This window comes from Mauremys reevesii, linkage group 8 (genome assembly GCF_016161935.1).
Source record: "Mauremys reevesii isolate NIE-2019 linkage group 8, ASM1616193v1, whole genome shotgun sequence".
Taxonomy (NCBI): Eukaryota; Metazoa; Chordata; order Testudines; family Geoemydidae; genus Mauremys; species Mauremys reevesii.
In genome coordinates this window covers 55,943,734-55,969,762 of record NC_052630.1, presented here as the reverse complement: position 1 = coordinate 55,969,762, position 26,029 = coordinate 55,943,734, and the positions used below count along the sequence as shown (strand labels likewise).

Below are 26,029 nucleotides of genomic sequence, written 5' to 3'. Positions count from 1 at the left end.
GTATGGTTATACATTTCCACTAACAACATATATGTCAAAACTTTTAGAGTACATCCAGTCTGCTATGGACTTGTGGCCTGTTCTATAAAATGCAAAGCTGGTAGGAAAAATTCTTATTAACGTTTTTTTATGTCAGAATTTGCCAATTTGTCAACATTGAAACCTTTTTGCAGAGATGGTTTGATTTTGAAAAAGTTCTGAGCGGGAACTTTGCCAGCCAATCCACCTGCTGGACTGCTTTTGGAGTCAGGGACCCCAGGGCTCCTAGAGTCTATGGTTCTGGGGCAGCCTGCCATGTGAATTACCCCAGAACCAGGGCTCTATTTCCTTTCATGGAGAATCTTGAAATTATTGGATTTTGTTCCAAATTGGAGCTAAACCAAAATTGCAAAATATCAAAATCCTTCACGAAAGGGAGTTAGTTACCTTTCTCCATCCAGCTCAAATAAATATCTTTGTAACTGAGCCTCCATCGTATCTCTAAAGAGGCATTGTTGTCTAGCATGCAGACTGAGAGACAGGAGTGCTAGGTTATGTTCCCAGTTCTGCAACTGCCCACTGAGTCATCTTGGGCAAATCATTTAACTTCTGTTTTAGTTTCCTTGTCTATGAAGTAGGATAATCTTATTTCCTTGCCTCACAGGATTGTTGAATTTTCATTTATTATTTGTAAAGAGCTTTGAGATTCTCATATAGGAGATTATAGAAGTACAACGTAGCAGTATTGGTGCTGATGATATCTGGAGTCCAAAAGTAACTTAAATCTGTTAAAAAAAAAAAAGTTTCCCCATAGAGGAAAATCTGTGTCGTGTTTATGAGAAGAGACCACAATGACCAAACCTATAAAGTGTCCTTTTTAAAGGGATTGGAGAAAGGTTTCTGAGCCAGCAATAAAATCTGTGACATGTGACATGTGACAAAGCTGGCTAATTTGCATGAACATCCCCCAGTATCTTGTGTATATCTTTTTTTTGGCTTGAAACCCTTATCTTCCTGCTATGTACATCGGCTGTTCTGAGACACTATGTCATGAGAATGGTAAGATAGCATCTTATGTTATAGGGAAATACATTTTAGTAAGTTTTAAGAAAAAGATTAGGTAGTTATAGTGTATGAATAAGAACAGCATTTGCAGTAGATTGTGTAAAATAACAGTTTGGGGCACAAATGGCTCACCAGCTGGAATCAAGAAGAAACTTCCATTGTGTTTACAGTATCACACAGTTGAGTACATTTATGGGTTTCTGGCTTTCTCTGAAGCAATGAGCATTGGCTTCTGTTAGACAGTATGTTGATATGGTTTGTACTGCTATTCCTAAAATGAATATAAATTAAATGTAATTATTCTCATATGTTCTGTTTCAGGGAAAACCGAGGCTGTAATAAAAAACTTCAGCCCACACTACCAACGCCAGTATGCTGTTGCTTTTTGTGAGCACATACAAAATGAACTGGAACAGCACCGAAACTTCCAGTCTCAATTCCTGAAAATGAAGGTAACAGGAAATCTTGGAGGAATCCTAGATGTTGCCTGATAGCTCTGCCCTGCTAGCACAGAAACAGCCATACCTTATTAGCATAACTATCTTAAATATACACAAAATGCACTCTGAAACTCAAGATTACATCTGTAACCAAAAGAGGCAGAATTTCAGAAGTGACGAACACCCGCAACTCCAGTTAAAGTCAGTGAGAACAGCAGATACTCAGGACCTCTGAAAATCAGAACCAAAGTATCCTAACTGTGACATATATATAAGAAATAAATAACGTATTTCCATTTTCCTTACTTATATTTTTGGCTATCTTTTTAATGGCCTGTAAATTTGGACACAAAACATCTTGAGTGCATCTCTTTTACAGTTAAACCCATGTATGTTTAAAGCTATGGTGTGTGCATGATTGGATAGGTCTGTAACAAACTTGCAAGTGCAGTTGCAGTTAGCATCCCAGAACTGTTTTCTTTTTGCACATGGTAAAAATGTTAAAGATGTGTATAAGTACGACTTCAATTGCTGTGTTTGAGGCCTTTTGAAAATTTGGCTGTGTTATGTGGTTTAGACATGAAGTAACTTGTATTACCTTTTTGGGGAAGAGAATATTTTGGAATAAGAAAAATACTGATATGAAACATACGTTTCAACAGGGATCAAATTTGGTGTGGAGGGGAGGAATAGTGGAGCTTTGATCACTTGCAAAGTTTTATAGATATCTGAGGATAAATTGATACGCAGTGGTTAAGGCTGCGAGTCTGTCACGGAAGTCACGGATTCCGTGACTTTCCTTGATCTCCATGACTTCTGCAGCTGGCAGGTGTGACTGACCCAAAGGCCAGCCGCACTCCTCCCCACCCCCCATAACAATGGTGGTTCCAGGCTGCCCCCCGCCAGCAGTGTCGGTGGCAGTCCTGGGCCTTTGGGGCTGTCCTCTGCCAGTAGCAGCAACGGCAGTCTTGGGCCGGTGGGGCCGTCCCCTGCCAGCAGTGGAGGTCCCATGCTGCCCCCATCCCAGCACCAGCAGGTACCCTGGAGCACCTCCTCCCAGCACCAGCGGGTGCCATGGAGCTTCTCCCCCCAGCACCAGCGGGCATGGGCGGCAGGTTATATATTTGTGCGGTGCCCGGGCTCCAGGAATATTCAGGGCCGGGTGCCCTGCTCCAGCTGGGTCTCTCCCCCGGCTCTGCCTGGATCGGGCCCCGGGCCCCGCGCCACCGCAACCCTGCCTGGAGCAGATCCCAGCCCCCGCCCGCCACCCCTCCCCATGTGTCCCCCCCCACCCCCCCGCCCCGCCGAGTCCCTGCCTGACAGAAAGCAGCCATGCTCTCCCCTGCCTGCTCTGTGCTGCTGGAGGGCTCCCGGCAGAACTGCTGTCTGCTGCCGCAGGGTCCTAGTGCCTGCCCTTCACTAATGGCAAGGCAGGCTGCCCTTACCCTGCCCTCGCCCTGAGCCTCCCCAACGCTCCAAACCCCTCATCCTCAGCCGGAGCCCTCATCCCCCCGCACCCTAATCCTCAGCCCCAGCCCTGAGCACCCCCACATCATGAACCCCTCATCCCCCTGCACCCTAATCCTCAGCCCCAGCCCTGAGCCCTCCCACAGCATGAACCCCTCATCCTCAGCCCCAACCCTCATCCCTCTGCACCCTAATCCTCTGCCCCAGTCCTGAGCCTCCCCCCACAGCATGAACCCCTCATCCCCAGCCAGAACCCTCATCCCCTCGCACCCTAATCCTCTGCCCCAGCCCTGAGCCCCCCCACATCATGAACCCCTCATCCTCACCCCACACCCCAAACCTCTGCCCTAGCCCTGAGCCCCCTCCTGCATCATGAACCCCTCATCCCCCAGCCAGAGTCCTCATCCCCCCACACCCTAATCCTCTGCCCCAGCCCTGAGCCTCCCCGCAGCATGAACCCTTCATCCCCAGCCCCACAGCCCTCACCCCACAGCCCAACCCTCTTCCCTAGCCCTGAGCCCCCCGCAGCATGAACCCCTCATCCTCAGCCCCACAGCCCTCACCCTGCACTCCCTCCTATCCCCAAACTCCCTCTCCAGAAGGTGCACCCCCCGCTTCCCACACACCCCTACCCAACCCCAAACTCCATCCCAAAGCCTGCACCCTTCACCCCCTCCTGCACATCCACCCCCTGCCCCAGCCCAGAGCCTGCACCCAGCACCCAAACTCCATCCCAAAGCCTGCACCCTGCACCTCTCCTGCACCCTAATCCCCAGCCCAGGATCTGCACCCCAGACCTCCCCCGCCGAGCCCCCTCCCAGAGCCTTAGGCAGGTGGGGGCGGAGTTTGGTGGGGCGGAGTTGGGGGGCAGGTTCTGGGCACCACCAAAATTTTTACAAACTTGCCACCCATGCCAGCGGGGGCCCTGGAGCCCCTCCCCCCAGCATCAGCGGGTGCTCTGGAGGCTCCCCCCAGCACCAACAGGCATCCCAGAGTCACCCCCCACCAGCACCAGCGGGTGCCCCAGATTCCCCCCTCCAGAGCTGCAGCTGTGCCCCCGGAGATCCCTAGAACACCAAAAATTTAGTCAGGGGTATAGTACAAGTCATGGCCAGGTCACAGGGCTGTGAATTTTTGTTTATTGCCTGTGACCTGCTCATGACTAAATCTGAGCCTTAATTATGGCGGAAGTTTCTGTGGGCGAGTTAACCAAATCTGTAAACCATGCCTGCATAATTCCATAGGAAAGGCCAACACTTGTCAAACTAATTCATGAAATAATCTAAAGAAGCATGCATGTACGGCTTTGATAAGGGAAGGAAATTCAGAGCAGTTGACCATAATTGAGAGATAGGTGCTAACCTAAGCATTTCACTAGGATTGGCCTGAAATCACAAGTCCTCGCCTTGAGAGGTGTGAAACCTCATAGTTTATACTGTTTATGTGGGTTGGCTAGACAAAGAGCCAGCACTCAAACACAAGCATTGCCCTTCGAAAAAATATATATGTAATAGGGACAGCAAAGCCAAAAAAAGTATAAATGAAAGAAACATGAAATATTTTATACCGATAGAATTGATTCTTTCAATCACAAAGTTAGTCTCCAAAATAAAATGGTCTTTTAACACGTAATGGAGAAGTACCTGGGAACAATGGGCCATCTCTGCTGCAGAACTGACATCTAAAACAAAAGATAATTAATGAACTTGCTAATATTACCACCATGAAAACTGAAAGGTTAATAAGAACTCCTCTGCCACAGAAATCTAGAAATAAGTTTGGAGAGAATTAGGCCCACTGGCGCCCAACTCTCTGAAGCCATATGAATTCAATCACCTGGGTCACATCTACTTGATTCAGACAGATGATCCTTACTCTGAATTTCAAGAGAAGGCCCAAAGAACCCCCAAATGGTCCTTGCTAATATGCCCTTTGGAAAATGTAGAAGGAAAACCTTCAAAATAGCCAGTATTTGTGCAAAATGCTTTCAAATCTGGTCACTTTCTTTTTAGCCCCCTGTGGAATCTGGGATGATCTTGTATGAAGCAGAGTTGTTGCATTTTGCTGAAGATCTGAAGAAATGGAAGGAGAGATATATTGTGATCAGAAACGACTATGCAGTGCAGAGCTTTGAGAGCAAAGAGGTAAAGCTGCTGTAGGGTGACCAGATGTCCCAGTTTTATAGGGACAGTCCCGATATTCGGGCTTTCTCTTATATAGTGTTACCCCTCCATCCTCTGTCCCAGTTTTTCACACTTGCTATCTGATCACTCTAAGCTTCACTCTCGCATGTTACTGCTTCCGTGTGGAGTTGGTAACATATGACTGGGTCTGTTGCACCTTATTCTTTCTGTTAGATTTAAAAAAATTGCTGAACTCAATATTCCCAAACTTATCGATAATCTGAATAGGAGTGGAATCTAGGCTAATGCAGATGCTGTTTTATTATGAATGGATCAAATTCTGTCCTCAGATAAGCAGGTGCAACATCCATTAAGCACTTTTCATCTATCAAACATTTTGCAAGTATTTACAATTAATCTTCACAACACTTCTGTCTTCCCCATATATATCCATCTATCAACATTTCTAAGGGGTCTATCACTGTAGTACCTAACCAGTGTTTCTGGAACTGGAATTTAACTAGCAATTTATCTGTTGATTCCCATATACCACCCTGCAGCTTTCTATTTAGCCGGAATGTTGGCCCTGCAATAGTGCCAATGTCCAAACTAGTTTTAGCCATCAAACTAAGTAGATATAGCTTGAAAGTTGCACAATACCAGCTAAGCAGTACCAGAGGGCCATTTTTGTACACATTTTGCTGACCTTTTTACACTTAAACATTATTCAGATTTGATGCTTTCAGGAAATAGATCTGAATTTAGCCCACCAAAACTGCTATCTTTAGGGAGGATCTATGTACTAGTTCCATGTAAATGAATTGGGGATATGTTATAGGCTGAGACTACTATTTTTAAAATCTTTATTTTGATTCTCTCTCTCTCATGTCCCTCCTCCCCCAGGCCTACCAGAAGGGGCTCAGCCCTAAATATCGTATTCTTCCTGTAGGAGGCAAAATACTGACCTCAGAAGAAGATTACAATTTGCTGTCTGATAAGCATTTTCCAGACCCAGTTGGTAAGCACTGTCAAAAACTGAAATGCCCAATCTCAACCTCTTTATCTACAGTCTTTTTTTAGACCTTGAGGCTATGTTTTAAGCAGTGTAACAGAAGATGAATGCTCCATGTTTTCCATTATCGAAACATAATTCCAGAAGACCACATACTACATGCTATTAATTAATGAATAAGTACTGGGTACTTGTTGTCATGCTGTCACTTCAGAATAGTTTTGCGAACTGCACAAAGCAAAACCACAAGCAGACTAGAAAACACCACTCCCATATTTTACTTATCCCATCGTTGGATGTCAGTTGTCTCCCTTTAAAGGCACTTGATTGGGTGTCCCACACACAAATAGAAGGGAAGTTGTTAATTGTAGATAATAGCTCCACATTACTTTGTATTGCTTATACACCACAATGATTTTTCCTCCCATGAAGAGGAAGAAAGCTCTAAATCTAGGGCCAGATGTGGATTTGGAATAGCGAAGGAGGGAGATAAGGGACACAGGTATCTTTCCATTGCCTTTCTGACCTGTAAGTCTTTTCAGTGCTGCTCTAACTTGTGATTGTTGGCAGGGCCGCCCAGAGGGTGGAGGGGCAAGTGGGGCAATTTGCCCCAGGCCCTGGGCCCACAGGGGCCCCCACGAGAGTTTTTCAGGGCCCCTGGAGCGGGGTCCTTCACTTGCTCCGAGGGCCCCAGAAAACTCTCACGGGGCCTGGGCCCCCGGAGCTTCTTCCGCTCCAGGTCTTCAGCAGCAATTTGGCGGCAGGGGGTCCTTCCGCCCTGGGACCCGCTGTCGAAGACCCCAGGCCTCCTGAATCCTCTGGGTGGCCCTGATTGTTGGCCCAGGATTGCCAGGGGCAGCATGCTTCAGTCATGCCCTGTCATGATCCTGGAACACCTGCTAATACAAATAAATAATAATAGTAATCATAAACCAGCTTTAGGCCATCTGGGGACTCTCCTATACAACGACTTCCTAGCTGCCTTTTTGTGGCAGCTCTGTCCCCTTTGTGCCAGCCAAAGATCTGGCTTTGTGAGTTTAACATCTTTACTCCAAGCAAAGTCTCTAAAGAGACCATAAATGGAATTGCCCATTGCACACTGCAAAGCATAGATACAATGACTTTTATTCTACTTAACTATAAATGGAGTTCTACAATATCTGTGTGTGGTCCAGATAGAAACATAAACTGATGTTTTTAGGGACTTTGGACCTTCTTTGATCTATCCAAGAGCACAGAATTGCACAGAGCTTTCCGAAGACAGTACATCTGGGCTTAAATGGAAGGAAAATTGGGGGTGAGGGAATGCACACTCTTCCTTTTTGCTTAAATATAATTTGCTCAATACATTATACAGAGGGGACAGTAGGGAAAGAAATGAAAATTCCCCATGCTTAATTTTTTTTACCATTAAAGCCCTGCTGACTAGCCTTTATAATCCATCAAAAATTATGGTTCTCCAAGGTGGCTAAACTTTGCCAATCTGAGGGCTGTATCTAACTTGAATACAAACATGTGCCGCTGTAACATGGAAGTGCCATCTGCAGAGATTGCAGGTCTCAAGCATGCAATACTGCAACATGATCTGAATGACCATTTGCTTGGATCAAGATGGACCATTTCATCCTGAGACCTGTACTTTTCCTAGGCCAGACCTCCATGATAAAGAAGTGTTGTTTGAGAACCTTAATGGATTTATTTCTCCTATAGCTTTAATCACAAGGTAAAAATGTTTGTTAAACTGGCCAGAAAAGCCCAGAAACTTGTTTTAAACCAGATATTTCTATTTATGTATGTATGTATTTATTTATTTAGCTTCTAATGAGAAGGAAAATGCCCAGGCATTTGTTCTCCTGCCAAAAGAGTTTCCAGTGTACCTGTGGCAGCCCTACCTCAGACACAGTTACTACTGTTTCGAGGATCCAGAAGCTCAGAAACAATTTAGTGCAGTGCTGAATGACTGTGTCAGACACTTAAACCAAGGTAAGTACAATAATGGCTTCCTGTTGTGCACCCGTTACCTGTGGTTAAGCCTGATTAGCCTGCTGTAAGATCCATCTTGTGGAAAAAAAAAATATTATGGGAGTCCCATTCTGTCTCGGAGATGCTTCCCTGTAAGTGCCTTGGGTAAAACCTATATTAATGTAGCTCATTTTCTTTCAGTGCTACAGCTAAATCTAGTTAAAGTTAAGCTATATTTTAGCAAGTGTGAGCACATTACATTTTAGTAGGATTCAAGCAGTTATTCAACATGGCTTTTAAAAGTTGTAGTGTGCTTGGATGCAAAACATGTTAGTCTCTTTGAAATGGTGTTCCAGTTCCTCATGGGAATTTAAAATCTTTACCATAAAGTAAAATCATCCAAAGAGTTTATTGGTCTCCTGCTATATTATGTATACATGGTCTACTGTACCATCTATGATGTATGCTGGCAGCAAGATGAGAATCTGATGCATGCTATTTAACAGTGTTTTAACACTATCAAATTTTTGGTCAAATGTTATAGAAATCATATGTTAGAGATCACATTGAGATCATGATGATGCATCAATGGTGGTGTTAGAATTAATGTTTTCTTTGGGGGAAGCTCACCCCTCTACTGATGGGAGCGCAAGGGCTATGCACCAGTTAAGGCCTCCCAGTAGAACCTGAGTGGTGCATTCACTCTGTGATTTTTCTCAGTATTTGGGACTAAAAGCCTTTTTTTAAACTATTAGTTCACTATGAGTATAATTGGTGGGAGTATTTTTTTACATTGACTTCAGTGGGAGCAGAATCAGTACCTGCATAAAAAGAAATGATTTAAAATCTTCGAGACAGCTGGGCTGAGGTGGGTATCCAAAGGGAGTGAGTGCCACAGCCAAAGGATTATTATATCAAATGCTTGTTTACTTGTTGTTCTAGCTTGTGAAGATAAAACCCCTGGAAGATGGCTGGGGCCAAATCACACATAATTGTCAGAGCAAGACTTAATGAATAATGATCAAATATAGCCAGATCCCTCACTGTCCAAAAACTAAACTGGATTACTTTAAAACATAGCAACTTCTCTCTTAAAATAAAGCAACCTCTCTATAGGCAGCCACTGAAGAGAATATAGGGTCCACAGATGTCTATAGTGCCTTTATTGCATCATGCCTGAAAGTTCTCTCTTGAAAGTTGTGCTTGCTTTGCAATTTCAACAAAAGTAAAATGTTGGCTGGTTTACAGTGAGGTGTCAGTTGAGGATACTTCTTAAAGGCTCTCCAAAAAGATGAAGAAGTCCTGACCTCACCAGTTTCATAAGGAGTTCTTAGAGCCGCTAATGGTTTTCATGGGACAGTATTAAGAGGTTACAATATAGTCACTACTGAAAAATTTCAGCATTTAACAGCTTCTATATAGTGCTATTGAAGACCTCAGTATTTCTATATATTTAAGATTAGAAATAGCTGCAGTATCTCAGCTACCATTGTTTGGTAATGGTAAATGTCTAAATTCTAGTGATGAATGTATGTGAAGTTTCCACTGCATAAACGTTGGCTGAAGGTACAATATTATTAATTTATTTTTTCTCCAGGAACCTTTCTGAAAATACTAGGGTATTGCATGTTAATGATCCAAAACACTGCAGCTTACAGGAACAATTATGCACTGGGTATTTTGGGGGGCCATTAGTGCACAATACTGCAGATATTTTCTTATAAGAAATACTTCCAACCTCCAGAGTAGAGGCTGTCTTTCCCTCTCAGAATGAGTTTTGACCATTAGTATCTTAAGAAATGACCAAGGGACAAAAATGTTCATTTAACAGCAAAAGACAGCTTCATTCCTGTCTTCATTCAGGGCTCAGTCCCACTTTTCACTTACTGAGATGCATATTGCAATATGTGTCTAACTGATTTTTTAAGGTATGCAACTGTTTGCACCCATGAACTCAATGGTGGTCATAGGCAGGTGCTACCTTTGCAGTCACATAAACCGATGAACTCCTGGGGGCTCTATGCCTCACCAGTAAACAGATGTCATGGACTCTCTCAAGGTCCTGCAGCTTTCCTCTAGGGACCAGGCATGGGTAGTCAGACCTAATGGTCAGAGTCAGGAGCATGGAACCGGAGCTGGGGTCAGACCCAGGTGCCAATCCAAGGGTCAGAGATGGAGACAGAGTCAGGTACCAAGCCAGGGGTCAGAGCTGAAGTCAGCATCCAATGTAGGTTATAGGATCAGGGACCTGGAGCAAGGCAGGAAAGCAGGAACCAGGAACAGACCAGGTCTGGGATTAGGAGGGCAGGAATGGACAGGAACAGGCTGGGAGTCAGGGCTGGGGAGTTAGGCAAGTAAGCAGGGTCCATAGCACCAGCTAGTCAGGGATTCACCTAGTTGCTCAGACAACTTCCTGTGCCTCTTTCCGGTTTTAAGTAGTGCATCTCAGCCAATCAATGGGACAGGGTTTCTCCCCCAATCAGGAGCTTTGTGGGTGGCGCCTTTTGTGAGCTAGAGCTTTGGTAGCCCCCTTTTTCCACTGGCTCAGGTGAGCTGCTGGGTGGCAGCCCCAGTCTGAACATTGTCTGGGGATCTAGGGTTCAAGGCCTGTGATCCCTCATACCTCCTTTCTGTTCCTTCCTTGCTCATTTGCAAGCTAGTACCAAATTTAATAAGACACCAGAAAGAGATTTTTCTCTATTCTCTGCTTACCTTGTACAAATCTAGGTAAGCTGTACTTTTCTACACAGTTGAAGCTATATTAGTGGCTAAAAGCCTAATGTAGACACAACCTCAGTCCCAAGAAGCATAAGATTTACCAAATTAGGGCTGGATTTATATATGTGAAAGGCCTCTGTTTAGGAGGAACACATATGCACTTAGCACTTTCAAATATCTTGAAACTATAAAGCTTCAACAAATATTCCATGTACAGCTGCCATCTGAAGCCAGTTTCCCACAGCATTCTTACAGGGAAAGTTTCCCCTTGTGGTTTATAATTCTGATTAGTCTGCTCTTTTAGCTGTGATCATACAGAACAAAAGTGCTCCAAACTAAAAAGCAATACTTTAGTTCTACAGCGAGTTACAGAATTCATAATAGGGATAGAATCATGTTTTCCTGGCACTGTGTAAATCTTCTGTGACTTGGATCGTTTGTAAGTTTTTGGATTTTGTTTTCCTTCTTATTAGACAAGTATTAACAGACTTGACAGGGCTTTTGGAAGCCTCCATTCTTAACTGAAGTTCATCACATACTCTAGGGGACAGTCCTGCACTGGCAGATGATGGGACTAGGTGACCTAATTGGTCTTTTCCATCTTAATGTGTGTGATTCAGTGTTTTACTATATTTCACACATTTCAGCTGTTGCTGATATATGTGCCTGTTCCAAGATTTCTTGCTCGCCTCTTTCCTGAAGTCAGACTTTTATTTGATACAAGATTTTTAATGAACTCTAAGGTATTTTTACCAAGGCACATTACATCTGGTATATTCCCACTCAAAAAACTTACTTGCTAAAAGCAAATCAGAATAAAACATAATTATTCCAGTAGAATAGCCTGCACATTAAAAGCTAAGGAAATTGTAAGCTAATGTTACATAATTCTTATAATCTTACATGCAGTTGCTTGTGAACACATCATTAACAGAAAATGTCGCACTGACCAGCACCCAAAGAACTGTAACTTTTCCCTTGGAGGAAATATTCCTAACAGTTATTTGAGGGAGTTAATATTGGTTTATGTGCTTTCTCTCATAACTGTGTGAAGTGCAGTCATTTTATTCATGTCAAAGTTTTATAAAGTCTGTGCTTTTTCTCAATCATATGTAGTCATATGCAACCAGACATTTTAACAATTCATGACTGCACAAATGGCCTATAAATAATGTTGTCCACTGATTAAAATAATTCCATATACCCATAACTAGACAAACACCATGAGACACAAAGCAACCGTAGGAACATATCCCAATTCTAATCCCATACAAGGCATAAAAGTGCTCTTCAGATGAAAACTGCAACTGTCAGTGTTGTAACAAACTATCACACTTAGTATACAGAACAAATACATGCATGATACCAGTTATACACACAATAGTTTGTAATTCACATTTTCAATTCAATCAATCACTCTGATTAATAGAAGTTATATTTCTTAATTTTGTGTGTGCCTTTTAAATATTGCATAGAGAACTACAGGGATTTGGTGCTGGTCAGGGAAGAGATTTTTGTTTGTTTGATGTATATGAGAACTGAGTGTTAAAGTTGTTGTCAGGATTGCATATGTAACCTTTACCTTGTGAGTTCCTTTGGTTTTAAATGTTTAGACTATTAGAGCTTGTCTACACTTAATACACTGCAGCAGAGCAACTGCTCTGCTACAGTTGTGCTGCTGTAGCGCATCAGTGAAGATGCCACCAACACTGATTGGAGAGGTTATCCTGGTGGCATAAGTACTCCACCTCCCCGAGAGGTGGTAAACTAGGTCAATGGGAGAATTCTCCCATCAACCTTGTGCTTTCTACACAGAGGTTAGGTCTGTTTAACTGCATCACTCAGGGATGTGCATTTTTCATGCTCCTGAGCGATGTAGTTATACTGACCTAATTTCCTAGCATAGACCAGGCCTTAGTGATGTGTGCAATAGTATGTCTTGTTGTTGAATTGCCTGTAACGACTTTAATGATACGTGAACAAAGCTTTTTGTATGTCAATTTCCTAGATTAAAATAGAAAAGAAACACTAAGAGTCATGAAAGTTATATATGCAATCAACAATGACTAAGGCTGAGATTTTGTCATGGACATTTTTAGTAAAAATCATGGACAGGTCATGGGCAATAATGAAAAATTCATGGAGAAACCTGGGCAGCTGCGAGTGGACTGGGAGCTCCAGGATCCTCTCCGCTGGTGGCTCCAAACTCCGGGGGTTCCCCCTGCTGCCATGGAGGCCAGAAGCTCTGGAGGTTCTGCCTGCCACCTGGGGAGGCGGAGAGCTGCGGGGATCCCTCCCTGCCTCCCACGGTGATGGGGAGCATTGGGGCCCCCCAGAGCTGCGGGGGTCCCCCCTGCCATCCCTGGTGGCCAGGAGATGCGGGAGGTCCATCTACCACCGGCAGCAGGGGACCCTACAGCTCCCAGCCAGGGATGGCTGAAGTCATTGAGGTCTTTGGAAGTCACGGAATCTGTGACTTCCATGACCTCCATGACTAGATTGCAGCCTTAACAATGACTCACTCAAAGTACTGGACATTAGAATGTCTTTTACTAAGATAAGGAGCATTAGTCAAGGCACCATTCTCCCCAAATCTTCTCAAAAAGTGCTAGGTAGCTTTAACTTTTGCCAGGAGAGTTGCTAGAAAATGGCACCAGGTATCTAGATGCAATGTGTTATCTGAAATTGCCAAGTTATTTTCCTTGAAAATGCCACTGGGAGTTCTAAGCTGAGTTTATAATGCTGTTTTATAGCTGAAAATTCTGTAGTTTGTTTTCTGAAATATTTGTTTTTTTCCAAGAGACAAAGTTAATTCCTTCATGCACGCTGATTGTTTCATGTAGAGTGTGGCGCTGCAGTGAGTCAGCATGTCATCTTGACAATGGAATGCTGATGGATTTTCCTTTTTCTAAACTGTTTTAACTGTTTCAGCTTTGTTTCATTTTTTTTGGTCAGAATTCATAGAGTCCAAGGAATAATTACTGTGGGATTTACTGATCACTGTTTCTAGATATGAATCAGCTCTCTTCCAAAAACCAATTCCGATTGGTGCTGGTGTGTTTGCCCTTCATTCATGCTGATCAATGAGGCTTTCGGGTTATAAGGATCAAGCCTGGTGTATACTAGGAAATTAGGTCAGTATCTACATCGCTCAGGGGTGTGAAAAATCCACGCTCGTGAGCAACACGGTTAAACTGACCTAACTCTGAGATAGACTGCACTAGGCTGGCTGGAGAATTCTCCCATCAACCTAGCTACAGTCTCTCAAGGACGTGGAGTACCTACACCAATGGGAGAACTTCTCCCATCGGCATAGGTAGCATCTTCACTGAAGCGCTACAGTAGCACAGCTGCAGTGGTGCAGCTGTGCCGGTGCAGCATTTTAAGTGTAGACAAGCCCTCAGATTTGAAGTTATCAGATTTTCTTCATTATCAGTGGTTTGGTTACAAATTTTGCACCTTTTCTGAGTCCAATTCAGCTGCAGTTAAAGAATATTTAAAAATTTTGGGAGGTACTGAGCCAGTCAGGACCAGCCATAGTACCAAAAAATTCCCCCACTTGCAGAACTTGCTGTATGCTTTGATTTTTTGAAGCAGTATCCTCTGGCAAATTCACTGTTTGATGAATATAAGTGTAGCAACCAGTCAGCTGTAAGGATCCAAATGGGAGTTGCCCAGCTAGATCTTTATAACACAGTTCTACTTTGTCAGCTTTCTGGATACATCAGGTTTTACTGTGAGGGCAAATCAAATGCAGCTTGATTTTAAACTATACTTGCATTCACTACTCTCTTTTTTTTGTTTGTTTGGTTTTTGGAGCCAATATATTTCAAAGCCAGTATTGTACTCTTTCTAGTTCTTTTTCACCGCTGCTAACTGAAGTCTCTGGCAAAAGTGACAAATGTCTGATTGGCTTCATTGGTGCAGAATAAATCTCTATAGCACCAGTTGGTGTGGGAGAGTAGTCAAGGTAAATATACATGGCTAGTACAAATTTGCTACTGTTGATCACTCACCAATGCCTCACCAGTAGTTTGAAAGAGGTGGTAGGCTGACTTTAAATTATATTGATATAGTGCCACCAACATCCAAAAAACTCCCTCTACTACCATATTTTCCTTGTTCCACCAACAGTTTAATAACTAAGGAATGCAGTGGCTTCTTGGGTAAGGTTGCCACCTTTCTAATGGCTGGTAACTGGACCCTTCATGTCTTGACCCATGCTTCACCTCTTCTCCCAAGGCCACACCCCTGTTCTGCTTCTTCCGCCAGGCCTTCCTCCTTCTCTACCTCTTCTCCCCAGGCCCTGCCATGCTCCACCTCTTCCTCCCCCCCAGATAAAAAAAACAGACATCAGGGCTTGTCAAATGGCATCCGGATGCACAAGCTGAAACCTGGACTATCCAGGTGAAAACTGGATGGGTGGCAACCTTGTACTCAGCATTGCAACACTTAACTGATTTAGGGGTTTAAATCTCATTTTCAAAAGGGATTTAGGCACTTAGGAGCCAAAATCCTATTGGCGGTTGACATTTCACAAACAAAACCTAGGCTTTAAATCAATTAGGTGTTGCAGTGATGAATGCAGCTTTAAAATACTTTTACAAATCTGGGCCTAAGGGCTTAATTGAAGCCCACTGAAATTAATGGGAGTCTTTCTGTTGACTTCAATGGGCACTGTTCAGGTGCTAAATTAATAATGTATCTGGATTAATTTCACCTTCAAAATATTCTCAAGGGAAACAAATGGCTTTGTGTATTATGAAAGAGAATTTCTAAAGGAGTTAACTAAACATGACGCACAGGTCAACCACAAAACATACTTTGCAAAGGAGGCTTTTTCAAAGCCAGCAAATTTATCAGAGTAATATTAGTGGAACAGAGTAAAATGGCATAATGATGAGTCTTGAGAAATTAAGACAGTAATTCTTGGCCTCCTGCCTTTTCTGAGATTTGGTGAATCAGATCAAATTTAACCTTAGAAGCTTTGTTCCTCAGTAATGAAGCATAAAAGTCAGTCAGTTGTTTCAGGGAAGGTATAGTCAAAATGCACTGGAGAAGATACGTTATTTTCTGATTGCAGTATTACACAATTATGTCTACTTCATTATTTTCATTCCTTATTTTATATGGCACTCAGAATATTTTCCCAGGGTCACTACATTTATTTTTTTCTTTAAGCAACATTGAAATTAAACACTATTTTTTTTTCTATATTGACATTCACATAAAGTTTTTGTTTTTGTTACAAAAGTACAAATGAGCTGGGCAAAAGATAGTAGTCGTGAGAGATTTGGATCACGAGTGACCTGGGGACTCTTACTCCTTGATCTAGTTGAGATTGGAGAATGTTAAGAATGCAGGCCTATAACAGTTCTAATTTTTAGTGAATGTATAGTTTCACTCAAGACTTGCAAAATCACCCACTTGAGAATTTGAGATTAATAACTGATTCAGAAATAAAATGATAGTATTGGTTAGTAAACTTGTGTCCTAATATGCAGTGGTGTTGTAGCCATGTTGGTCCCAGGCATTAAAAAGACAAAATAGGTGAGGCAAGATATTTTATTGGACCAACTTCTGTTGGTGAGAAAGACATGCTTTTGAGCTCACAGAGCTCTTACTTTTGAGCTTACGCAGAGCTCTTCTTCAGCCATGTGAAGAAGAGCTCTGTGTAAGCTCAAACACTTGTCTCTCACCAACAGAAGTTAGTCCATTAAAAAAATACTGTTTCACCCAGTTTGTCTCCCTTGTATCCTAATACTCATTTTTCATTGATTGGCCTGATACAACTGACAGCAGAAAGGCGAACTATTTGACTACTAATATGATGTTATGTGGTTTTAACTTTCCTGGTTTACATTTTGGATTGTAGGTGGAGGAAGACGTTGATAACCACCATTTACTAATTAAAAGCAAAATCCTTCCAAGGCTACATGGAACTTAGATCGGTAAATGGTTTTATATCACAGCTGCACCTTTTCCTTGCATTTTTGAAAGAGGCTGCTCTTCTGTTAAAACCACCATTTTACTAGCCCATTGCTCGCCCACCTTCTCTTCTGTGTGAAATCAGAATGGAATCAAAATGGAAAAAAACCTATACACTCAGTGCTGGTATCTAAAGAAGTCTGACTGAGGGGGAAAAAAGCTGTTAGTGTAATTCTGAGAGACTCAAAATTAGGGCAGACCCTGCAAGATTTAATATTCCCTTAGCAGACTTTCAAAAATGCATACCACTGTCTAGCATTTGATTCTATTTGACAAGATATAAATAGATATGATTGATAAGATTAAAGTGCAGTGGAGCTGAATGTACTCTGATTGCTGTGTAGGGAATGTTCGTGTACTGGCCAAAATTTGGGAGCAGGGGGAGGGGAGATAATATGATCTCAGATTTTTCCCATTAAAAATGTCTACAGTTCCCATATATTCGATCTATTTTTTCCTCTGAGTAATTACTCAGGCTGGCAGGTGTTTTTCCTCATTTATTTCTGCTTGTCTTAAGTTACATGTTTTTAATTCCTGTAATGTGTCTCAGCATCTCCTGGGACATAATACAAGATAATGATTTAAACTGTCACTTCAGTCAGAGTTGTAAACAGGAGATATTTAATGGCTGAGTTAAGTGATAAGTGGGCTAGGTCAGAAGAAATGCTGACATTTCCCAGACATTTTCTTCTCTTTCCCTACTGCTTTCTGCACATCTCAGACTTTCATCTCTTTCCTATCCCTTTCCTCAAAGAGCACGCTCCATCCTTCTCAGAAGCTTCTTATGTACCGCATATGCTCATCCATGTATAATGCAAAATAGTTAAGTGTCCAAAATGACTTTAGAAAGTATTTTGGAGTCCTTATGCTGCAAACAAGGCAATGTTTCCTGGCAAGAACAGCTGAAGAAAGGAATGCTTTCTGTTGCTTCTGTTAGGTGAAATGATCCAGAAGACATTAGTAAGGAAATTTTAAAAAGCCCATGGTGTGTTTAAAGCCACAATCTAGGATTCTGTGTGTGGATAAAGACCAAGAATAAGACTGATTTAATCTTCCTGCTGTTTTTATTGCTCTGCAACATCAATTCGTTCAAAGCACATTAGGATTTGTTTTTGCTTTCCCTCTGACTTTCCTGGTTAAGTGGGAGGGGTAGGTCTTTCATTCTGTAGGAGGTGTACTCCTTCTGAAAGGTCAAGACTATTAGCGTGCATAAAACTCACGTTGTGATTACATTCTGCCTACTTGACCCTAATATGTTGGCATTTATTCCTTCCATCTTCAAACTATTACGAGGTATGGTGCACTGCCAAAAAACTGCCATATTCCACCTGAGAGGTGGCTGTATTTCAGTGGCTGGTGAAATTATTCCCCTGTGTACATCTCTGGCTATATCCAGGCTAAAAATTCATAACTTTCAGTGAGAGCCATGTGCATATCTGTAACTGGAATATGGCAGCTAGGTAGTAAAAACATTTTGAGATCCTTTGGGATGAAAGGCATTGTGTAAATGTAAGACTTTATTCTATAGGTATATAACATATTGGTGTTTTTACTCTGAAACACAAGGGCAGTGCTCCCAAGTGATGGGAGTAACTTGGAATCTCGCTAGGATAGTGAAGTCCAATAAATGCGTGCTTTGCTGTTCTCTGCAGGAACTCACATTACAAGGCTTCATTTGCTATAAATACAGCATGTTATTGCAGGGCTGTATCCTGTTTGGAAGTGACCTCATCGAGTTTCTGTTAGTGGTTAGTGGTCTTCTACCACATGATCTATGAATAAACGTGATACTGTATTGCCATTAGAGAAACATCAGCATCAGCATTGTATTATTGATGCTTCAAGTATCCAAACCACTCTGCTTCATTACTGTTTCATGTACTATATACTGAGTAATAACATGAGAGTGAGAGAACTCAGTGTTTCTAAAACTAAACTCTTTATGAAGAGAAATATTTACAGAGATGCTGCAACTGCAACTAGTGTTAAAGCCATGTGCAAACAGACTGGCTTCCTGGTACTTCCTTAAAAATCTTTCCTCCTGCATATTGTGCTGCTCCTGCCAAGTTCCATACAGGTTGCTACATGTTTCCTTATAACAACTGTTGTTGTGTCTTTTGTCAAAGCATTTGCTGACCTGCTGGGGCCAGAAGTTACTAGTATGTAGCTCAGTGCAGGGACATGGTCTTTACCATAAGCCAGTTACAGCCTGTTAGGTCTTACAGTCTGTCAAGTGTTGGTCCCTGAGCCAGTCTCCCACTTCTTGTTTGTGTTTTTGCAGGTGATGGGGGACTTGCTTCAACCCTGTTGCTGCCTTTATTCTGTTGGATGGTTGTCATGGTCTGGGGAGTGCAATCCAGACCAGTAATGTGTTGTGTCACCACTTGCCCAGCAACCCTGGGTACCAAGTTACAATGCTTTGCTGCTGTAGCTCCCAGCCTGAGATGCTCCCAGCTAGCCTATAAGCATGTAGGTCACAACCTGAGTTACTCTGCTCCACTTCAGGTGCACATGTGCCTTTTGAGCCCTCGATCAGAGATTTTCAGTTACTGTCTGTTTGGCCTGTGCATGTACCCTGTGCCTCCTTGTGCCGGACATCAAGATTCTATATGGCTGAACAAGAGAACTTCCCTTAATTCCTTCTCGACCACCTTGGCCTGAGATGGAGCCCTGGCATGTCTGCCTTGAACATGCCTGGACTTTTCTATTTTTCTATAGTGGTTAAGATAGCTAGCTTCAAATGCTGCCTCTCCTGGCAAGAGGCTATACCTGTGAGCATGGCCACTCAAAGTGGGTCCATTGCCTGGGGGAATCCGACATCTCCCAGAATTGCAGTTTCTGCCTGGCCCTCAAATCCAGGACAAGGAAGAATAGGGAGATTAAACTCAGACTGTTGAAGATTAAATGCTTTGGTCAACTTCTGAGTCAGTGACTCTTTACCCCCCACCCCACCCCCGTATATCTATCTCTGGATAGATCCAACGCTCCTTCAACTTCAGTGCAATCTTCCCCTAAGAAAAGGAAGACTTTGGATGCTTCAGGAAAGGCTTCCAAAAAGAGAAGTATGGACTGTCACCTTAAGGAGCCAGCTCCAAAAAAGTCCAGGTCACCATTGAGATTTACAGTCTCCAAAGCCTCAACCTTTTAACTTGTTACCATTGAGTTGAAGGACTCCTCTGCTAGTACCGGTGGGGGCGCAAAGTTCTGGAGCTTTAAGTATCAGCAAAAAGGTCGAGCATAGGCATTTGAGACTGGTGCCGGTGAGCTCAGCCCTGCTGTTGGTACCTGTGCATTCAGTCCAGCCATTGGTACCTATGCCTTCAGCACCCTTGGCACCCAGCAAGCAATGGTGCTGGACATCAATGATACTGTCGGCTTCTGCAACCATGTCCTCAGTTTCTCTGTCAGTACCAATCCCCTTCTTGGTACCATAAGAATTTAGATATACAAAAGACCTCTCAATAATGGATGAAATGGAGTCCCCTCTCATGGGTACCAAGCATCTCTCGATACTGACACCCTGATCTCTGGGGTATGGGGAGCCCACCTCAGTGCCCTCATGATTCAGGTGTAGATGTACAACTCAGGAAACTAGTCTCTGCATCTATCTGTTGGAGCTCAAGGCTGACAGGAACACTTGCCTTCATTACTACCTCTCATTCAGGCAAATCAATCAGGGTCATGATGGATAAGCTATCCTGCATGTTCTGTATCAACAAGCAGGGAGAAGCAAGATCCCCCTCCCTGTGTGCCGAAGTCATGAAACTATGGAACTGGTGCATAGCTCATCAGATCCAAATTTCAGCAGCTTACCTCCTGTCAGGTTATTGATTTGAACTGGGACTGTATAGAATATGGTTGCAACCAAAGTCCTGTAGTGGCACTAACTCTTGTATAAAGGGGGTCAAATGAGGTGTCTAAGACAGGGTTATGGTTTGCTGGTTATAATTATGCTGTCTGTATGTGTGTATCTGTTTTGTAGTTGAAGTTATGAATATTGGCTCTATACTGTCTGTATTTCAGACTTATGTTATGCTTCTGAGAAACATTCCAGACTAGTTGGTGTTAGCTCTGCCTAGCCTGCTTGATGGTCCATTAAAGACCATCAGCTATACATTGACCCATTGAGAGAAGGCAGATATGCCTTGTAACTCAGCAAAGGATGCAGGAACTTGCCCATGTGACTCCAGACTCCATTTTGCTGTAATTTTCCACAGTAAGAACAAAGAGGTTCTTACACCTGGAAAAGACTATAAAAGGCTGATGCCTCATCTCCATCTTGTCTTCAATCCTGCTTCTTACCTCTGGAGGGACTTTGCTTTGAAGCTTTGAACAAAGGACTGAATGACCCATCCAGCTGTGGATGTACTCCAGAGACTTGATTTTGAACCTGCAGTTTATTCTATTACTGCTACAAGCCTGAACCAAGAACCTTGCCATTACTGTATGTAATTGATTCCATTTAACCAATTCTAGCTCTCATCTATATCTTTTTCCTTTTATAATAAACCTTTAGATTTTAGATTCTAAAGGACTGGCAACAGCGTGATTTGTGGGTAAGATCTAATTTGTATATTGACCTGGGTCTGGGGCTTGGTTCTTTGGGATCAGGAGAACCGTTTTTCTTTTACTGGGGTGTTCGTTTTCATAACCATTCATTCCCATGACGAGTGGCAATGGTGGTGATACTGGGAAACTGGAGTGTCTAAGGGAATTGCTTGTGTAACTTGTGGTTAGCCAGTGGGGTGAAACCAAAGTCCTCTTGGTCTGGCTGGTTTGGTTTGCCTTAGAGGTTGAAAAAACCCAGCCTTGGGCTGTGACTACCCTGTTTTAAGCAATTTGTCCTGAATTGGCACTCTCAGTTGGGTCTCGCCAGAACCAGCATCGTTACACCTCCCAGGCATTCAGAACACTACAGCTGATGCCTTCAACAGGCAATTCTCACAGGGCTATGAATGGGAGCTAGACTCTCAAATTCTCCACAGTATATTCCAAAGATTGGGACTGACAGAGGTGGAGCTCTTTTCCACCTCCAGGAACAGGAAATGCCCTCTTTTCTGCTCAAAAGGGGGCCTGTGCCGCCACTCCTTCGTAGACGTCTTTCCTCCAATGCCTCTGATATTAAGGGTGATGAACAAGATCTGACAAAACAGGGCCAAAGTTATCCTTATAGTACCAGTCTGGCTGAGACAAGCCTGGTACCCTTACCTGCTTCACCTATTTATCCAACCTTAGCTCAAGCTCCCTATCATTCCCCATCTCCTGTCGTGTGCTTCATCCCAACCTAGTGATTATCCACCTAAGTGTTCCTTGATGATTCACAGGGTTAGAATCCTTCTGTTCTACGGAGGTACAACAGGTGTTACTGAATAGTAGAAAGAAGTGAAACCACAATACTTACCTGAAGAAATGGAAGAGATTCTTCCACTGGTGTTGTCATCGCTGCCTCCTGCCTGATTTGATGCCATTTTCAGTCATCCTGGATTATTTGTTCGAAATTGGGGTATTCAGTTGGTTCAATTAAGGTCCATTTGGCTGCAATATCCTTTCATCCTCTGGTAGAAGGATTCTTCATATATGCTCACCCAGTATTGTCTAGGTTTATTAAGGGTTTGGGGAATCTCTACCTGCAGATTAGATACTCCATCCCAATATGGGATCTTAATCTGGTACTCAGTTATCTTATGAGACCTCCATTTAAGCCAATGGCAACCTGTTCTCTGCTCCATATATCTATGAAGAAGGCCTTTGTAGTAGCCATCATGTTAGCCCATAGGTTCAGGGAGATTGGAGCCTTGATGGTAGATTTCCCACTTTATGGTATTCTACAAGGACAAGGTCTCTTTATGTCCCCACCCTAAATTCTTACCTAGAGTTTTATTGGAGTTCCACCATAATCAATCCATTAATCTACAAGTGTTTTTTCCCCCCAAGCCACATACTTCTTTGCAGGAGTTCTGTTTCCATACCCTGGATGTTTTAAGGTGTTTGCTTTCTACTTAGATGGGACCAAGCAACTTAGAAAGTCACCTAGGCTGTTCATCTCCTTTGCAGATAGATCCAAGATGTTCATGAACTCTGCTCTGAGATTATCAAGATAGATATCTGGGTGTATTATTGCTTGTTACGATACTGCAGGCATTCATTCCCTCAAGAGGGTGATAGCACATTTGACCAGATCACAGGCAACATCTACGGTGTTACTTAAGAGTGTGCTAGTATCCAAGATATATGCATTGCCATTACATGGGCTTCAATATACATTTTTTCTAAACATTACGCCCTGATCCATGCTGTCGGATCCAATTCAGCACTTTGTTGTGCAGCTCTATCTTCAGTTCTGGACTCTGTTCCAAAGCTCCCTCCTCCATTTGGAGATACTGCTTGGAAGTCACCTGAAGTGGACAATCCATAGGGACATGACTCAAAGAAGAAGAAGGGGTTACTCACTTTGTGCAGCAACTGCAGTTCTTTGAGATGTGTCCTCCTATGGGTGCACCACTATCCGTTGAGCGGGACGCAGTTGAGCCAGGCACGGTGGATGAACCGTCAGTCAGCGAAACGGGTGAAGCCACCCCCAGCGAGGAAGTGGTTGCTGGCGTCCCACTTGCTGGTCAACACAAAGGCTTTACCCTGGTCCGGTTTACGCTTCAGGGTTTCCATGTACAGCGAGTAGATGGCAGCCTTCAGGGTCCTCTCCAGCAAGCCCCTGGCGCTCGGGGTGACAATGGTGTTGTCGTCAGACCTGATCTGCGGCACCTGGGCTCCCAGTTCCTGGTGTCCCGCGCACCACTCCCAGCGGTAGCCAATGCGCTTCCCCAGGCGACGTGTGGCGTTGCAAGTGTTTGACCACAGTGTATTACATGAGTCCTTTTAGATACAGATTATAACCATAGTGAGGTGGGTGTAATGAGCATTTCAGTCCTGACGAGTTGTTGACACAGAGTAGTGAACCACTAATGGGCCTTTGTGTCACAATGGTGTCCTATTGATGCTCTGTATTGCTCATATACCTTGTTTCTTCTGACTCTCTTATATCAGGCAAGCTGAGGGCAGAAGCTCTATGTTCTCCTGGTCCTGGCCTTGGCCCCACATGTTTAGCTGTCCCATGGCCTGGGCCCCAAGTGTGCCAGCTGTCTGCGTCTACTCCGCAGTTGTCTTTGGTTTTGTCTCCACCACTGTCCTGAGTCTGTAGCTGCCGTGCGTGACCTGTGTCCTACTGCAACTTGGACTGTTGCCTTTTGCCATTGCTTTATTTGATGATCGAACCCAAACATGCTCACCTGTGTGTAATGGCCTTAGGTCGTTGACTCCTTTATAGTAGGCAGTCTGCCTAGCTTAATGGTCTCTTAATTGCCCATCATCCATGCACTGGTCTGAAGCATGGGAAGCAAAGTCTTGGACTCCTACCTATTCTCAGGCATGTCTCCTAACTTCTCTGGGCCTGTTTCCCTGTCAGTTAAACTTTTTTTTAAAACTTTCCTTAGAGATTTAGCTAACATTTGTAAAGCACTTTGAGATCGTTGAGCAAAAAGTACTAGAAGTGTAAAGCCTGTATTCAATTTAATTATAATTTTTATTTATTTATTTAATTTATATATTATATTATATTTATTAAACTTCTGTTATAAGGAAGGGCAACCCAGGGGGGTCTTTCTTTTCCATATTGGGGAATAGCATTTACAGTATTGCAAAAGAAATGGTCTGTTTGTTTTGATGAATAACATGTTCAGTTTTCACACATCCCAAAGTATCCTGAATACAAGGCTTGGCTAGCTGTACAGTTTAGCAAAGTAATGGTGCTTCCAAAGGGCATGAGTCAGTGAGTCTCAGCACTGCAGAATGAATGAAGATCCAAAACAAACCCACGAAGCTTTTTAGTCTCAGTAGACGAAACTGCCTAATATATTTGGAAAGGTGGAATTATATTGCTGTCTGGTTATCACATTTAATCAAAGTCCTGGCAAGAGCTGAGGAAACACTTCTAGTCCCTTAGGAGTTTACTCACCTCCCCAAACATAGGTTTTTCCATGCAGCTGCACACAAGTACAGAATGAAGAGTGAGTTCTGCTGATAGTTATATTGAGAAATTAGTTGTTGCCATTACATTTGTTAAATAGCCAAAAAAATCATTGGCTTTCTTCAAACTCCTACTTCCATTGCTGTGTTGTCTTATAACCAGGTTAACGGCTCCTTTGTTGGTGCAATGACTTAGCCTGGAATGGCCTTATATTCATACTAATCACTTAGAAAGACACGGTCGGGTACTTTAAACTGGATATAGAATTATTCACTTGTTCTAAACTGTGGTGTAGTGTTAGGTGGTATAAAGTAGGAGCCACACTTTGTTTCAGAGATGGCTGCATTTCTGTAATTCCTGTTTAAGAAAACCAGCATCTAAGCAAATCAAAACACCAATGCTTGTCTGAGCAGTCTGCCTCTGAACAATAGCCACAGAACCAAAATTGTGAGCATATAATCTGTTACAATACACACATAAATAGAAGCAGTTTGAACTGAATTGTTATGACACCTACAGGGACCTGATTTTTAGACATACTGAGTATCCCCATTTTCAACTAAAGTCAGTGGGAGCTATGGATGGGTACTTAGCACCTCTGATAGTCAAGCCCATGGAGTGCTCAGAAAAGTTTGTCATTATTTTGACTAGTATATGTGTACCCCTACATTTACAATGGAGTACCAAAGGATTCAGCCATGCAGTTCCCAATATTAATGGGTGTCCTCTGGCTAATCCCCCATGTACTATTTTGATTAATTTAGGGTTGAGTTTATGAATCTCTCTTCAGAGTTCTTAAAGGGATTTACATTGTAAGCTTGTTCTGTTCACCAGATACAAGATTCATTGCACGCACCTATCTGATGCTTTGAATGAACTTAAAAATGCCTTTGTGAGACATGCAAATTTCAGGAAAAATATGAGGTGTCATATTGCTAACAGATGGCTTTCCATCCCTTGAAAAGGAGCTTTATAGCAGATAATGTACTAATGAATTGCTTTCAGTTTAAGTTTATAAAGGGAAGTACCATTAGCAAGCACTCCATCTGCAATGGCTACTAAGAATCAGGGCTTGTCTATACTAGGAAATTTACTGAAATTGCTATTATGGATTAATTATTCTGAAATAATTATTTCAGTATAGGCCTCAATGTAGACACTTATTCTGCAATAAAAGGGCTCCCCCCCCCCTTAGCTTAATCTGTAATAGAAGGATACTATATTAATCATTCTAGAATTGCTATTTTGGTTAATT

The 26,029-nt window shown here is 42.8% G+C and overlaps 1 protein-coding gene across 2 annotated transcripts in view; it reads left to right on the top strand.

The window, feature by feature from the left end:
* The window catches only part of NIBAN1 (niban apoptosis regulator 1), a 108,560-nt gene that overhangs the window by 51,723 nt on the left and 30,808 nt on the right, over positions 1 to 26,029 (top strand). For both annotated transcript variants that reach the window (XM_039484644.1, XM_039484645.1), the window contains exons 2-5: positions 1,366 to 1,496; positions 4,964 to 5,095; positions 5,978 to 6,092; positions 7,902 to 8,069. In XM_039484644.1, coding sequence (XP_039340578.1) covers positions 1,366 to 1,496; positions 4,964 to 5,095; positions 5,978 to 6,092; positions 7,902 to 8,069 — 546 coding nt within the window. The remainder of the gene's footprint in view (positions 1 to 1,365; positions 1,497 to 4,963; positions 5,096 to 5,977; positions 6,093 to 7,901; positions 8,070 to 26,029) is intronic.